The sequence below is a fragment of the Lipophrys pholis genome (genome assembly GCF_963383615.2).
Source record: "Lipophrys pholis genome assembly, chromosome: 11".
Classification (NCBI taxonomy): domain Eukaryota; kingdom Metazoa; phylum Chordata; class Actinopteri; order Blenniiformes; family Blenniidae; genus Lipophrys; species Lipophrys pholis.
In genome coordinates, this window is record NC_137631.1 from 17,288,589 (window position 1) to 17,304,418 (window position 15,830).

General features: G+C 45.3%; 1 protein-coding gene across 1 annotated transcript; it reads right to left on the reverse strand.

Moving 5' to 3' along the window:
* Positions 1–402: 402 nt before the first annotated feature.
* LOC308116872 (zinc finger homeobox protein 3-like) lies at positions 403–15,413 on the reverse strand (the record flags this gene model as incomplete). The annotated part of the gene is made up of 10 exons (XM_080475332.1): positions 403–3,522; positions 3,886–4,551; positions 4,639–9,359; positions 9,522–9,681; positions 11,344–11,454; positions 11,665–11,801; positions 12,001–12,108; positions 12,762–12,975; positions 13,117–13,655; positions 13,742–15,413. 10 exons carry the CDS (start codon positions 15,411–15,413, stop codon positions 3,406–3,408), a joined length of 8,445 nt encoding a protein of 2,814 aa, XP_080331458.1. The 3' UTR covers positions 403–3,405.
* Between the last annotated feature and the right edge of the window lie 417 nt (positions 15,414–15,830).

The window sequence follows — 15,830 nt, forward strand, 5'->3', positions numbered from 1 at the left end:
CTCCCCTCTCTCCCAGAGTCGTAAAACACATTATCATCATCAGCAGCAGCAGCAGGAGCAGCAATGTAATTCATCTGAGGTCGTTAATATTCATCATATCATTTAGTCACAAAGGAAACTCATCTGGCTGAATGTCACAGATGTAATTAATGAAGTGACCCCAGAGGTCATGGCTCCATTCACCAAACGCCTTCCACACACTGCTGTGTTACACACACACACACACTCACACATACATATACGCGGTTGCACATCAAAAGCCTTCCAGCCAGACACACACTGCCACTGAACATACAACCTGGAATATGAAACACATTTATAATAGGCAGACACCCGCACATACCACAACATTCACAAAATGGCTTCTCTTGGTGAGACCAAAGGGATGAGACTGGAGCGTGCACCAAAGCAGACTTTATTTAGCTCAGTGGAGTATGGGGAGGGAAAGGAAGAGAAACACACACCAGCAGGGGAGAACTGGGGAAAGGTGAGAATAGAGACACACTAAACCACTGGAGCAGGACATAAGGACAGGTGCACATCACAGGTATCTTTTTGGTCATCACTATGGCAACAACATATTCGGAAAAAAAAGAAAAGAACCGTTTTACCTACAGTAAGGATAACAGAGTCTCTTCACCATAGAGGACTCCAATATGTACATCTTACAGTCACTAAGATCAAGAGAATACGAGAGAAATTAAATCTGAAATCATCAGTATACAAAAAAACTGCCTTTGTGGTATTTGGAATGCACATTTCTGTACAGAAGAAAGCTCATTGGTATTGTCGTAAACATTGGTTAGTTTAAGAACAAAACATGACAGAGTTAAGTTAGTCCACATCCTTTGGAAAGTTGGCTGTGATGTCATTCTGAGTTCAGCAAAGCTGTGTTAGCTTGACAAATAGACTAGAGACATTGCAACACAGAAAGACACCACAAGTGGAAGGCTTGGGGCTTAACTCCTTCAAATAACTATGCAGTATCACCTAAAGCATCAAGAAGATAATGCCTCAAGAGGGATTTTCTGAAACTGGAAGCTTGGGGAAACAAAAAAAAAGAATCATTTAGTACTAAAGCCATTTCTGTTTTCTGAGTGAAGGTAATCGATAAGATACTGAAAATCGAACTTGATGGAATTGAGCCCCACATATCCATTTGTTTCTAACAGAATAACAGAGGAGCAGTTTATCAACAGCATCACAGGTATCATTACAGTTTGTAGTCATTAAAGCCTAGTGGTAAAGCGATCAGAGCATGCATCTTTCTACAGTATCGTTAGAAACTACAGTACATAGCAGCAAACTGGACATCCTTAAGGGCTGAAGTTCAACACTATGGTATATAAAAAAAAAATTTAAATAAAATAAACTGCAACATTTCTCAAGAGAAGTAAAACTCTTCAACCGCTATATTACAGACTGCCATGGCTCTAGTTTGGGGTTTTGGTTACAGTCTCCAGTGTGCTTATGAGAGGCAGAAAACAGTAGCTTAGATACAGGGACTCCTTCCTTCTTTAAAAACAGCAATACATCATCAAGTAAACAGTAGCGCTTATTTTTGTAGGTCATATGGTTAAAGTATTATCACGTCTTTGGATTTTTGTCTTAAAGCATTAATTATTGTTTAGCTATTATTGTTATATTATCATTATTACAGATAGAATAAGGACTGGTTGCAAATGAACTGAGGAAGAAAGGTAGAGAGAAAAAGTGGTAAATAGGTAGGGAGGGAGAAAGAGGGAAAATAAATTAAGTGTACAAAAATAACATCAATAACATCCAAAGTTTTTCTCAGCTTTGCGCAGTAGCTCCTTATCTGTAAATGGAAAAGAGAGCTGTCTCAAACATCCAATGAAGTCTCGAGTCAACCATACAAAAGCTAAATACTGTACATTTACCCCTCACACTATTAAACACTTTAGTTTCAATAAGGTTTTTTTTTTGTAACAATCTATTACTCAGAGGTGAAAAGCTCAAATCTTTGAAATACAGATGTTTTAGTAGATTTTTTTTTTTTTAATACTTAGTCCGAGGTTAAACCCGGCCTCAGCTGTTTTAAAAACAGACAGGTACAGTATTAAGATCCCATTTGAAGCAGAGCCATGTTGAGCTGTTGACCTGAGCATAGAAAGCTTTACATTAATCACATAACATTGGTAAGCCATTGGTATATTCAAACAGAACGGAAAGGCAGTAAGTCACCTCGCCTGAACATATCAAAGCTGTCATAATCTTTTCTCAATCATGACACTGTTATATCGAAGCAAGACAGTTCATCTCAATCCATAAGATTTATATTAAGAAACTATTACTAAACACACACAATGTAAATTTGAGTTTGGTTAAAGTTTTCATATACAGTATAATGGTTGAGTGCTATAAAAAAATAGTTTGCCCTTCCTAGGACAAACTGGCCTTTACGTTCTGTGCTATTTGGGCTGTTATCCACTAAAGGAACATAGAAGGAGTACATGTACAACAGAAGACTCATCATTGGCTTTTGGAGGGTGAAGCTGCATTCTAGCACCACATCAGTCTATTGGTACTCAATTTACCTATGCCAGCTGCAGATCGAACTCCTTCACCATACAGACGTCAGCTCTGCAGTTTGTTATTGAAAACAAACATGTTCAAACGAAATCCACAGACATGTAAAATTTTGGTTATGAGCTTTGGAATCTGAGTCAGTCTTTACAAAAGCTCTATGCAAACACCCATGTGTTTTTCAAGGGTATTATTCAGGTTTTTGTTTTTTTTTCCTCTTCTTTCTTCCTCTTCTTCTTCTTCTTCTTCTTCTTCTTCTTCTTCTTCCACTGTTAACTGCTTTGTTTTTCTTCAAGTTTATTTTTTGGAGCTCTCTATTTACACTAAAATCTCTTTGACATTTTCTTTTCCAGCCTTGTACAGACTGGCACTACATGCTACACAGCTAGTCATCTAGCACTGTCTGGTGGAGGGCCCACTGTGAGTCTGTCGTGCAGACTGAGAGGTAGACTGCAGGTCTAGCTGGGCAGTGAGGTCACATGCTTGGAGAATGCTCTTTGGCCTCTGTGGCATCTGGTTGTTTTTGTTTTGTTTTTTGTCAAGGTGGTGTTTGGTTGTTGTAAGGTGTCGGACGGAAAAAGGGGAGAGGGGTTCTTTTCAAAAAGAAGCGAAACACCAGAAAAGTGTTTAGGAACCGTATGGAATGAGAAAAAGCTGTGGTAGAGAGGACTCGGTTTTGAATCTCCCCTACTTTCAGTTGAGAGAGTTGCTCTTTGGGCCACTGCGGCTCCACGTCTTTGGAGTGTTCAGGGTACCGGGTTTGGCAGCAAGTGGATAATGGATATGTTTATAGGTTGACAGCAGTTGCAGGAGGGTTTTTTTTGTAGAGAGCACAGCCAAAGGAAGCAGTTAGCCTCTCTAAGCTCTATCCCTCTCGCCTGCTCCTGCTGACAGCTCAGCTTGCTCCCTCTCTGCAGAGTCAGAGCTCAGGCTCCTGGCCCTTTTCTCCTTAGCTCTGGCATTCTGGAACCAAACCTGCAAAAACATTCAAATGAAGAGGTATTAGCTATTGAAAAACTCCATGTATGTGACAAGATTATTTTCTTAATGAAAACAAATGATTACAATAGGCCTTAAATCAGAGGTCTCCAACTCTGGTCTTTGAGAGCTCTTGCCCTGCATGTTCTTGCTATTTCCTTGCTCCAATACACCTGAATCTAATGATCTAATGATCTAATGATGTAATGATCATGTCATCACCAAGCGCCAAACAAACCAAAGTAATAAGCTTGATTGCAATCAGGTGTTCCACCACAGGGAAAGACCTACATCATGAAGGACAGGTGCTCTCCAGGACCAGAGTCGGAGACCTCTCCCTTAAATATTTAAAGCAGGTACCTGAACCACTCGGTGAGGCAGTCCTAACTCCTGACCCAGTGTCTCACACTCATGCCGGTTTGGTGTGCGGTGGCTCCTGTAGAAGTCTTTGAGTTGAAGTATCTGGAAGTGGCTCATCTGTGTCCTTTGGCGCTGCTGCTGATGGTGGTGCGGCTGCACAGTTTGTGTCTCACCCCAATCCGAGCTTGTACCTCCAGATCCTTCAGGACTAGGGGACCCTTGGTCAGCCATGCCAGAATTCTCCTCACATGGGTACTCCTCATCATCTTCCTCATAGTCATCATCCTCCTCTGGGTCATTAAGATTAGTATTCGAAGACAAAGAAGTCACAGTTGGCTTCATAGTTAACTCTTTGTTACTGATGACAAAGCCAGGGTTGTGGATGTGGTTAGAAGAGATAGATGGGCCTGGTCGATCCACGATTGATGACATAAGCTGTCCAGCTTGCATGTTGGATCCATTGTTAATTGATAGGTTGTAACCTGCTCTTTCAGCTTCTGCCCAGTGGCGTGATCTCATATGGGCATCCAGAGCGCTCCTAACCTTGAAGAGAGCCCTGCAGAATGGGCAGCGCAGATGGTTCAAGCCCAAGCTGAAACTGGATCCTGGACCCATTGACCGGAACTGTCCTTTCCTCTCTCTAGCCCGTGTATTCTGAAACCACACCTGTATGAGACACAAAGACAACTGTTTTGAAATAAGAAAAAGTGAAAATTTAGATTTGTTTACTCTGACCCCTTGTCTATACAGTACCTGAACCACACGTCTTGTTAGCCCAACATCTCGCGCAATGCTCTCAAGGACTCCTCTGGTGGGGTTGGAGTCCAAGCTGTAGCGCTGATACAACACTTCAAGCTGTTCTGGTGTGATTGTGGTTCTCTGGCGTTTATCCCTTCTGTGCTCCTCCTCAACCTCTCGACTGCTCCTTTGGCCTTCAAAGCTGGTGTCTGTTATCTGTTTTGTACTCTGCTTTATGGGTGTCGGGGAATTGGCAAGGGCATTGCTTGAGTGATCAGAAAGAGTGTTCTTCATTTGCAAGCTGTTTAAATGTGAAAGCATGGGATGTGTGGGATTAGGGTGCATTTGGGACATAGCCCCCGAAAGCATTTGGCTGGCCATTAAGGAGTGGTTCGGGTGTAGCATCATATAAGGCATGGTTCTATCTGTGAAGCCAGAGTGCAGGAGTTGTACCTGTGACTGAGCTGCCAGGAGGTGTCTGGTCTGATGTTCCTGCCAAAGTTGGAATGATGGCAAAGACAGTGGGCATAGAGTGCACTGGAACTGAGGCTGGGTAGGGAGCTTAGATAATGGCTGGGTTTCAGTGGTGATACAAGCTGTGGCATCAGGCATCACAGTGTGGTTCTTTTCAGTCTCTGTAGCAGAGGGGAGGCAAGGTGATGCCTCAGCTGTTTTTTCACGAGCTTGATCAGAGGTAATATTTTGTGACTGGCTCTGGTCCAAAGGAGACATAGACAACATGGTGGACATTCTTTGTGAAGAGCAGGCAGTCGTAGGATCTGGTCTTTCTGGAGCAGAATCTGGCAGCGGCTTGTTTTCAGGTTGTGGGCAAGTTTTCATTTCCTTATCCTGAAGGTCTGTATGTAAAACTTCGTTCTGAGTTTCAACAGAAGTGCAGCTATTGTTAGCTTGAGGGAGGTTTATTTTTTCTTCTTGTTTACTCGTAGAAAGTGTTGGTTCTCCTTTGTCTGTTTTTTGGTCAGTGTCTGTGTACTGGGTGGTAGAATCAAACGCAGGTGAGTCAGGGTTGGCATAATATTCATAAGTCAGATCCAAGGAGTTTTCATTATGAGAGTCACATTGTCCGTCATCCTCACAGGTGTTATATCGGTTATCATCATCATTCTTGTAACTGCCGCTTCTCTGTCCATGTACATGGTCAGGCAGGTTTTTGCTTTCTAGTCCGTCATCTGTTCCCCTGTCTTGATTCTTGCGAGCTCTCTGCCTGGCATTTTGAAACCATACAACAATGACTCTGTTCGGAAGAGACAACAGAGCAGACAACCTGTCATATTCTTCCTCCCTGGGGTAAGGAGTGGCTTCAAACACCCCCTGCAGGGTCTCCAGCTGTTGCTCTGTGAAGCGGGTACGAGAAGATCGTCTGCCCCTATGGGGCTCCCCTATATACAAGTCTGTTGACTGGGTTTGAGGGCCGGTGTTTACAGGAAGGCCTGGTGACAGCGAACAAGGTGAAAGTGTCAGAGGTTGGCTTTGTGCAACATCCTCTTTCGACTCCTCGAGAGCTGTTGTTGGAGGGTTATTAAAATTATAAGGGGAATCCTTGTCTCGCTGGCGTTCTTTGAATAGGGTGTTACGGAACCAGTGTTTGATGACTTTGTGAGGCAGTCCTGACAAGGTTGACATCTTATTGATCTCATCATCACTGGGGAGACTATTAATATCAAAGTGTTTCCTTAGAACAGTTAATTGTTCTTCAGAGATTCGTGTACGAGTCCTCTTACCCTGCTGCTCAAGAATTGTTGAGCTGGCTTGGTTTTGCTGCCCTGTTTGAACAGGGGTCGACTGAGAAGGTTGACCCAGCAAGGGGGGAGTGATCTGTGGGGACTGACCTAACAAAGCTGGGCTGAGTTGTGGTTGCTGAGCTAACAAAGCAGGACTAAGCTGCGGTTGCTGTCCTAGCAGTGCAGAGTTAAGTTGAGACTGATAGAGCTTTGCCAGTTCAGGGTTCACACTTGAGTCTAACCAAGTTTGGGAGTGCAGAGCTACTGACTGCATCACAACTGAAGGAATAAGCGGTAGCTCCATGGAAAAAGGTATTGGTGGGAGGGGAAGCTTCGGTAAAGATAGAGGGGGTATAGGAAGTTGAGGCAAGGATAAAGGAAGCATCGGTATGTTAGGTAAGGCAAGAGGGATGGAGGATGTTGTAGCTGTCGAAGATGTGCTTGGAGTGGATGCTTCTTGTTGTCTACACTCTTGAGTTTGAGAAGGAGAAGATGTAGATGATGCGGCAGGAGCAGTTGGAGTTAGATCTGTAATTGGAGCACCTACTTTGCCTGGGGGATCTGAGTCTGATGACATGGCTGTGGGTTCAGGGGTTTTAACTGGTGGCTTAGCCGATTCTGGTGCTGGTTCTGATTCTGAAGAAGTGGCGGGAGGTTGTGCTGCAGTTTGAATGCCGACTGTGGAATTATCCCCAGATTTAGTCTGTGTGAGTGGGTACATCTGGTCATATTGCAGTCGGTATTCTCTGGAAAACCTCTCCAGCATAGCAGTGGGAAACAGCGTTCTATGAATATACTCCTGATGACTTTTTAAAATCAAGGCATCTGAAAAAAGCTTGCCACAGTCTCGACACTTTTCTTCTTTTCCACAGCATTTTTTCTCATTCTTTGTTGATTCCCCATCTTTGCTCTCCGTTTTCTCTGTTGGGAACTCTTCGATCTTCAAATTCTGTTCTATGCCATTGTTGTCCAGACAGTCTTCCACTTTACAATTCAGTAGTTTACTGAATTCATAATTTTCCTCCTCCGAACACACTTCAATTTTGTTCATATTAAAGCATTCTTGCTTATCAGGTATTATTTGAGTTGCCATTTGCTGCTGGTGTCGGTGTCTATTTTGTATGTATTGCATGGCTAACTCATAGCCATAACTCTGCAGCAGAGCTCTAAGAGGCTCCCCATTTGCAGCAGCATAGGGCACTCTGGGAGGAGGACACTGTAATCCAACATTCAGAGAGGAAGAAACTACTTCTTCTTTTTGAGCCTCAGTTTTACTAGAAACATGCAAATGCTCTTTTTCTTCCACAATAATAGAATCATTTGGTTCTCTATCCATTTGGGGGATGGGAGGTCCACTGCAGACTTCATCAAGCTTTGTTCCACACTGCAAATTATCTCTTGAGTGGTTCAAAGCTGAATTTGAATTTTGTTTCTGAGTTTTTTTTTCATCTGTTGGGGACTCTTTTTTAGTCTCCACTTTAACCTGTTCTTTTGAGGTAGGGTTGGGATAGGAGTAAATGAGTTCCGGGATTTTAGTGGTTAACTCTGGGTTGAGGTTAATGTCTCCTGACAAGTAAAAAGGGAGAAGAAGTTGTTGTTGTAAAGAGAGCAAGTTGTCTGGCGTCAGAGAGAAGTGTTGTTTTAGAAGATTCTCAGGCCCTAAGGGAAGGTGCTGCATCACTTGAGACTGAAGCAGAGCTGTGTGTTGTTGTAATTGAGCCTGGACCTGTGCCTGGGCTATTTGTTGCTGTTGTAGAAGCATCAGCTGGTTTCTTGATGCTAGAAGCTCTGCCACTCTTTTTTTTGCCTGCTGGTTGTCTGTTGGGTTAGAGATGGCAGGTTGGGCCTCAACTACTAAGCTAGACCCAACTAGTGAAGAGAATGAAGAGCTTAGTCCATCGAGCCTCTTACTAAAAGAATAATTCTTGGATGTATCTTCTCTGTTTGTAGAAGTGTTTGGGACCGACACTGAAACCCCTGCAGAAGACGCTGTGCTCTGTGGAGCTGGGTTCTGGGCAGCACGGGCTCTAGTCTGATGAAGGACTGATCGAAGGTGTATGTCAAGTGTGGAGCTCTGGCTGTAGCCTACGCCACACAATCGGCAGCGATAGGGTCTGGGATCTGGACCACGGAGAGCCTCCGGGGCAGCCGCACTAGTGCCAGATTCCTGCAGAGCTCGTCTTGCCCGGTGAAGATGGGACACAGAGTTATAGTGGACCAGAAGAATTGTTTTCTGGGTAAAAGATTCTGAACATATGGTGCATTTATAGGGTCTGGATGGATCTAGATATCGGTCCATTGTGGGGTTCAAGCTCTTTTTGACAAGAGAGCTGGAATTTCTTTCTGACAAGATCTCCTCATGTGGCTCTTTCTCTGGCTCAGGTAAATCCTCCTCACCCTCATCACCTTCAGAGGCCAAGTCCCTCTCTTTATTTTTCACTTCTTTTTGTTCGTCCTTTCCTTCTATGGTTAGTGCTTCTTCATCTACGTCTTCATCCTCACCTTCTCCTGCCTCTTGACCCACTTGAGGTGATAAATTAAAATCTTGTTGAACTGAATTCTTGTTATGTTCCATGTATTGCACAGAATGTGGTGGCAAGAGTGAATTCTGTCCCTGCATGTTCTCCAGCTGTGAGTGTGTATTCTGCATGTGTCGCTGCAGGGCCTCCTGACTGCGACATTGTCGAGAACATAGGGGGCACTCTGTTGCCGCCCTCATGGCATGGTATTGCCAGTGCAGTTGGAGTTTCTCCTGAGTAGGGAATGCCAAGCTGCACCTGCTACAACGGAACCGGTAACCATGGCGATCAGAAAGTGGAGGGGGGTCGCTGGGCGGCGATGTGGGCGGGGAAGAAGGGGGGATCTGAGTCGGGGACTGGGGAGCCACTCTACCATTGGAAGGGTGACTGGTGTTGTCTTCTAGGGGTGGAGTGAGAAGAGCTGTGACATCTTTGGGTGCGGCTACGTCTCCCTCAGCGTTCTCCTCTGAAATGCCTAAGAGATGCACAAAAATAGGGACTATAAATATTTTCATAATCATAAGACAGTGGTCAAACAAGATTTCACAATTAAATCATTATCACATGATGAAGGAATAATTGCTTCTTGAATTTGTATCTAAACTGAGGTCCGCTTTATTCTGCACTTTACACCAACCTTCGTTTTTCTGTGAATCAGGTGAGGCAGTGGAATCAATATGCGAATTGTTTGCATTGGTATTGTTCGTGGTTTTATTTTTCTGAATTTCATCTGTGCACGAGTCTGCCTGCAGTTCAGTTTCCAGCTGAGACTGCCATTGTTCCAAAGATGGTGTAACCTGGAAGAAAGAAAACATAATTCTCTGTCAGTTTTGGTCATTCTTAGAATTTATTGCCTCTCAGTATTGTTTTACCAATTTATAATAAAAGAAATATGGGACATTGCCATGTTTTCTTAATCCAACATGATGAATAAAACATGTTTAATTGTACAGTATAATAGCGAGCAAATACCGAGATGTATAAACAGAGTGCGTGCACTCTCCATGCTGATAACATAAAACATTAAAGTGTATCGTTACATCTTGCACCTGCCTGCACAGCAGTATAAGCAGCAAGGCACATCAATTTGGTAATAAGTATACATGGCTGAGATATATGGGGCTGCCCTTCAGTTCCTACGACACCCTCCAACATGCCCCAAGGGTTTAATAAAACTTTACTGAGCTGAATAATGAATTTATTTAAAATCATTCTTCATATAGAAAACCTCCATCCCCACAGCTTCAAGCAATGAGAGCAAATAGTATATCTATGTGAACAGCGAGCCACCTCAAGGAAAGGACAGACAGCCAACGATGAGATTTACATGACAAGAGTTTTCTCTGCGTAACAGCTTCATAAGAGCGAAAGAGAAGAGCGGCCTCGCACGCACACGCACTCGCACACACGCACACACACACACACACACACACACACACACACACACACACACACACACACACACACACACACACACACACACACACACACACTGCAGAGAAAACTGAAGGTCAGACTTAATCTAGAGAGCGTAATTGGAAAGCAAGGTACATAATGGCCATCATCACCTCAGTCTGAATTAATGAACCTCAATTACTATCAGAGAGAGTGAGGGAGGGGCCGGAGAGAGGATGGGGGCTAAGGGGAGTAGAATATGAAAAAGAGAGCAGGGAGAGGGAGGGAGGAAGTGTGGGGCAATGAACAAAAAAAACTGCTTTGGAGAAAAGACAGTGAGTAAGGGAGGGGTGACGCATAAGAAATTGAGAGAGAGCTTTGGAGAGACAGAAAGGGAGGGGCAGGGACAGAAATTGCAGAATAGGAATGATAGGAGTCACTAGAGGGGGAGAAGGAGGGACAGCAAAGGGTAGAAAGGGTGAAAAGCAGTCAGTGAAGTGGAGGGAAGAGAGCAAGAGACAAAGGCCACTTAGCATACAGGCCAGGGAGATGGAGGATGGTGATGTGGATAGATGACCGGTCATTGTTAGGTGGAGAGACACAGTAAAAAGCATGGGGGCCCCTTTTTAGCTTGACTGCACTTCTGGTAATAGAGGGCTACTTAAACATGCATTATAGAAAGACTGGCTTTTCCCTCACTCACTCAGTCAAACCCTCTCTCTTCCACTCTAAAAGACGCGCGCGCGCGCACACACACACACACACACACACACACACACACACACACACACACACACACACACACACACACACACACACACACACACACACACACACACACACACACACACACACACACACCAAATGCACGGCTGCATCAAAGATGATAGCGGGGAGCTACTTAAACATGCATTAAAAAAAGCACTGCCTTTCTCTCTGGTGCCTTCTTAATGGAATTGTCTCCCTACATTTCACTTTCCCCCATCCCCCACACTTTGCCTTCTCATTTTCTTTTGCTTCCTGACAAATGTAAATACGACAAATACACAGTAGTGTACACTTACTGTGCTGATGAGTTTGTCTACACAGTCTTGGGCCACGCTGTGCACATGTGTGAGATGCTGTCGAAGGTGTCCGTATGGGATTTTAACCTGGCACAAAGGGCACTGGACAGTCTGAAAGTGAGAATAGGTAATGGGGAAAAAAGAAGTGTCATATAAAATTAATTGGCGGAAAGCAAGACAACATTGGTCTGCATGTGTCTGTGAGATTACACAAGGACGTGCCGTGTCTTCTAATTTAAAACTGCAATTATTGTGTCTATCGGTACATTTTATATTCATGTGGACCTGCTTTAATTATTAAAGTGTGTGTCAACTGCTCACCTGCTGGTTCTCATTTTGCTGGTGTGTTCTGGGCCGTTTGGTTGAGATGACGTTTTCCATTTCCCCGCATTCAGAGGATGGACGCTTGGCTGAGGACATTGACTCCCTCATTTCTGTTTCTTCCCTCCTTGTCTCTTCTTGAGCTAAAAAAAGAAAAAAGAAAAAACAAATTGTGGAAATTAGAATAAAAAAGTTTAATATTCCCTGCTTATTGTACTGCCGTCCTACTATTTGAAGTATATTTAATTAGTTGTTTTACAAAAAACAAACAAAAAACAAACAAAAAACAAACAAAAAAACAAACAAAAAAACAAACAAAAAACCAAACGGCCACACCTGTTTCTTCTGAAATTTTCTTTGCCCCCACATTATATGTGTCTTTGGTTGTGTCCAAAGGAGCAGTGCTGGTCTCACAGGGAGTTTCCATATCCTCAATGGGATCTCCTGAGAGAAAGACAAGTAATTATGCTATGCAAACACCGTGTTATTATACAGTTTTGTTTTCACAAACTCTCCGGCTAATTGTAGTTTATATTATTCTCTGGATAACATCCCTCAAAAAGACAAATGCCGTTGAACCACACTTCATTCTTCATGCTTGCTTCCGTACACTATTGATCAAGTATTGATTCTACATTAGATGCCCCTCAGAGGTGGAGTAGGGGTAATATGGACTTACGCCACATGAGTTCACCTCAATAAGTCTTAATCTGCGCGACACCAAATCAAGGATATATTTAATTTACAAATAAAATGATGAACTCCACATATTGGATGCTGTGCTGTTCACACACCCCAGATGACACAGAATTATAGTTTTCTATGTCTCTGGAAGAGGGACTACCCTCCATCTCCCACAATCTTTTTCCAGGGGATTTGAATCGGTCCATTGATTAGCAGGTGCTAGTTAGCTGTTGTCAGGGGTGATTGGGGATATAACAAGGATGTGTATCGACTAATCACTTTGTTTGATCAATATCGCAGCCACAGCCATTACTCATTTTCTCCCTCTTTTCATCTTAATCCCGTCTGCTCTCCGATGTCAGCAACCACATGCCACATGAAATCAAATACACCCACGCAGTTCTTATTCTCACCCAGGTTGCCATCGGTAATTTTCCTGATGGTGAAAATGGCAGCCAGCTCCTCTCCTCCCATCGGCTGCAGCTGTAGGAGCCCTTCCCTCTGCTGATGGGTCGGGGTTTGACTGTGTTTCAGTACTTGGAGTTTAGAAGAGGAGGAGTGGTTGCATAGAAGACAGTGGAACAGCCACGAACCTCCATCAACTTCTCCATCATACTGCTGCAAGAACTGCAAATAATGAGGTAGCGTGAGAGGAAGAAAACAAATACTTGCGTTAGACAACCGTTTTTATAAGTAATGCCATTGCAAACACATGCAATATGTGCTGTTGTTTGAAGTGCTGCTCGCAAGTTCTTCTTCTGCACTTACTCTGTAAACCCGGACGCTCGCCTCGTGGTGTGAACTAAGGGAATGCCCTCGTAGCTTCTCCAAACTGCTGGTCACGTAGTCGCACAGGTTGCACCTCAGCTGGACGGCGTTGCCCTTAGCAATGAGGGCTGCCCCCTCCTGACCCCTGTCTCCACCCTCGTGGAGGTGAGCAGCAAGCTGGTAGCGGGTACGGTGTCTGTCAGTTTGGCAGTGCAGGGAGAAGTTAGCCCTCAGCGGGGTGGTGTAGCCGCACAGTCTGCAGTGGCAACCACCAGCAACAAGGGTGCACCACTCTGACTGGGGCAAGGAGCGGGGAGCATTCAGGTGCTGCTCAACAGATTCTAAGCTGTCGGATGAAAAGCAGGAGCAGACAAGGCATTGGAACACACCCTGATAGAGGGGTCCAGTGGGGGAGAGGGGGGGGGCTGGAGGGGGAGAGGGAGAAGGGGAGGGAGAGGGAGTTAGTGTTGATCCGAGAGTGACTGGCGGTTCTGCGACTTGCTGGCTGGTCAGACGCATATTCAAGGAGAGCTCAGCACCTACAACACAGAGAAACCAGCAATTAATGTTGACATTTTTCAAGTCTTCTTCTTGAAGGCAGCAACTATGGTTTAAAAACACTGACCTGTGTTTTGGAGGTGCTTTAGCTGTGGGGCAAGGCTTCGGCAGTGCGACAGATAGTAACCTCTCTGGAGCCGTAGCATGTTATGTGTGTGTTTCTCACTGGTTGTGTGTATGCGCAAGTTGCGAGCAATGCTGGTCTCATAGTCGCACACGTCGCACCGCCACCGCTTACCATGGGAGTGGGTGTGTGGAGGTGATGTGAGCTTGGCAGGCTGGGTAGTAGAAGGCGTGGAAACAGACAGCGGGAGCTTGTTGTATGTCTGCTCATCCACTGCATGACCGTTGGAGGAGCTGCTGTTGTTGGTAACGTGAGAGGCAAGCATATGACCGTTGGAGTGTCCCCCATTTTGAACGTTATTAAGGTGTTTATCCGACTGCATGTGTATGCTGAGGTTGCCTTTCGATGAGGTAGCATAGTCACACACCTCACAGCGGTAGGGCTTGTACCCACAGGCGTAGGTTTCACCTCGGGCCAGGCGGGGATGGGGTTTGCCCGAACTGCAGTATCCACACACACCTCGTGTCGCACCGCCGCACACACACTTTCCCCCAGAAGCACCGCATACACACTGGCCTCCTGTTTCCGGGTGTTTCTCTTTCATGTGAACTTGGAGCGTATGTTGAGACTTATAGTGCCAGTTACACTTAGGGCATTTCAGGGTCTTGCAGGAATTGCGTGAGTGCATTATGGTCATGTGACTCGTCAGTGAATTCGGAGAGAGGTCTTGGTTGAGGTTTTTAGGGACAGCTTCTTTCTGTTCTCCTTCTTTGTCTCTCTCTTCATCCACCTCTGTGTCGGTCTGGCTGTCATTTGGTTCTGGAGCTTTGGCACCATCTCCATTGGAAATGGAAGAGTGAGGAACCCCTGCCAGTCCGTCATCCTCAGCAGGTGTGCTGGCAGGCTCCGTACCTGCCAGCGGAAGAGCCAGAGAAGGCTGCTGGGATCTAAAGCTCTGAGGAAACCCAGAAATCCAGCCCTGATCTCCCTCAATGTCGTTTACCTCTGTCTCGCTCAGCAGGGCAGAAGAGGAGGACGGACAATTGAAGTGCTTTGGAGAGATGGAGAGAAAAGGGGAGGGCTTGGGAGAGGGGGAAGGAGTGGGGGAGGGCTTTGGAGAGGCGGCTATTTTGCTGTCGAGTGTGCCACTGGCCTTCGCAGTGCTGGAAGAAGAGCTGTGCTGGCTCTGTTGAGGTAATAAAGAACATTTGGATTTGGTTTGGCTTTGGTTTGAGATGGCCTCCTCCTCTTCCTTCTCCTCCTGTTTGCCTCTGCTGCTGAGGGCTGCTGGGAGGCCCCCTGTAACTGCCTCACTCACACCTACATGCGCCTCCCCTTCTTCCTTCCTTTGCCCTGACAAATATCCCTCCCTGAAGTCCTCTTTCATCCCCTGCTTTTGACGCACTCCATTCTCCTGTGGATGTCGGCCTCCTTCTGGCTGCTCACCTCCCTGGGTCTCTTCTTGAGCCTGGGACCCCTCTGCGCCCTCCTTCCCCTGCTGGGGCAGGGTCATGGGCTCTTTGGCAGGGGCCACAGCTGAGGTATGAGAGGATGACCCCTGCTCAGGAATGACCGCCAGGGTCAGGAGAGGAAGAGATAAAGCCTGGGGGCTGAGGTCAGCATCTCTTTCCTCTCCCCCCCCTCCATCCCCTCCGCCTCCCTCACCACTGTCCATACCAGAGGCTACAGCTGCCACACATCATTACCCCACCTGTATGTTTCAGATAGAGAGAAAGAGAGGAAGGGTGCAGGAGCGACAGAGAGAGAGAGCAGAAAAAAGAAGCAGAAAAGAGGACAAAATGAAATACATGAGTCAGGTAAATAATATTGCATAACAGTGGAGGCATTGATCAGAGTCCCTAGATAGCATCTGTTCAATACAGGCTTCACAGTGTGCAATCCAGAGGCTGGTTACCCAGGGGTTAGCGTTAGCCCTTAATGGGAAAATCAATAGCATCAGCGCTAAACTAGGTAGAGGAATGCGGGTAAAGGCTACGCAGGAGGTCTATAGTATTCCTCAGGGAATAGGATTAAATAAAGAACTGAATGCTTCTGAGCTAAAGGGCTTCCGCTAAATTGCCACACTTAGATA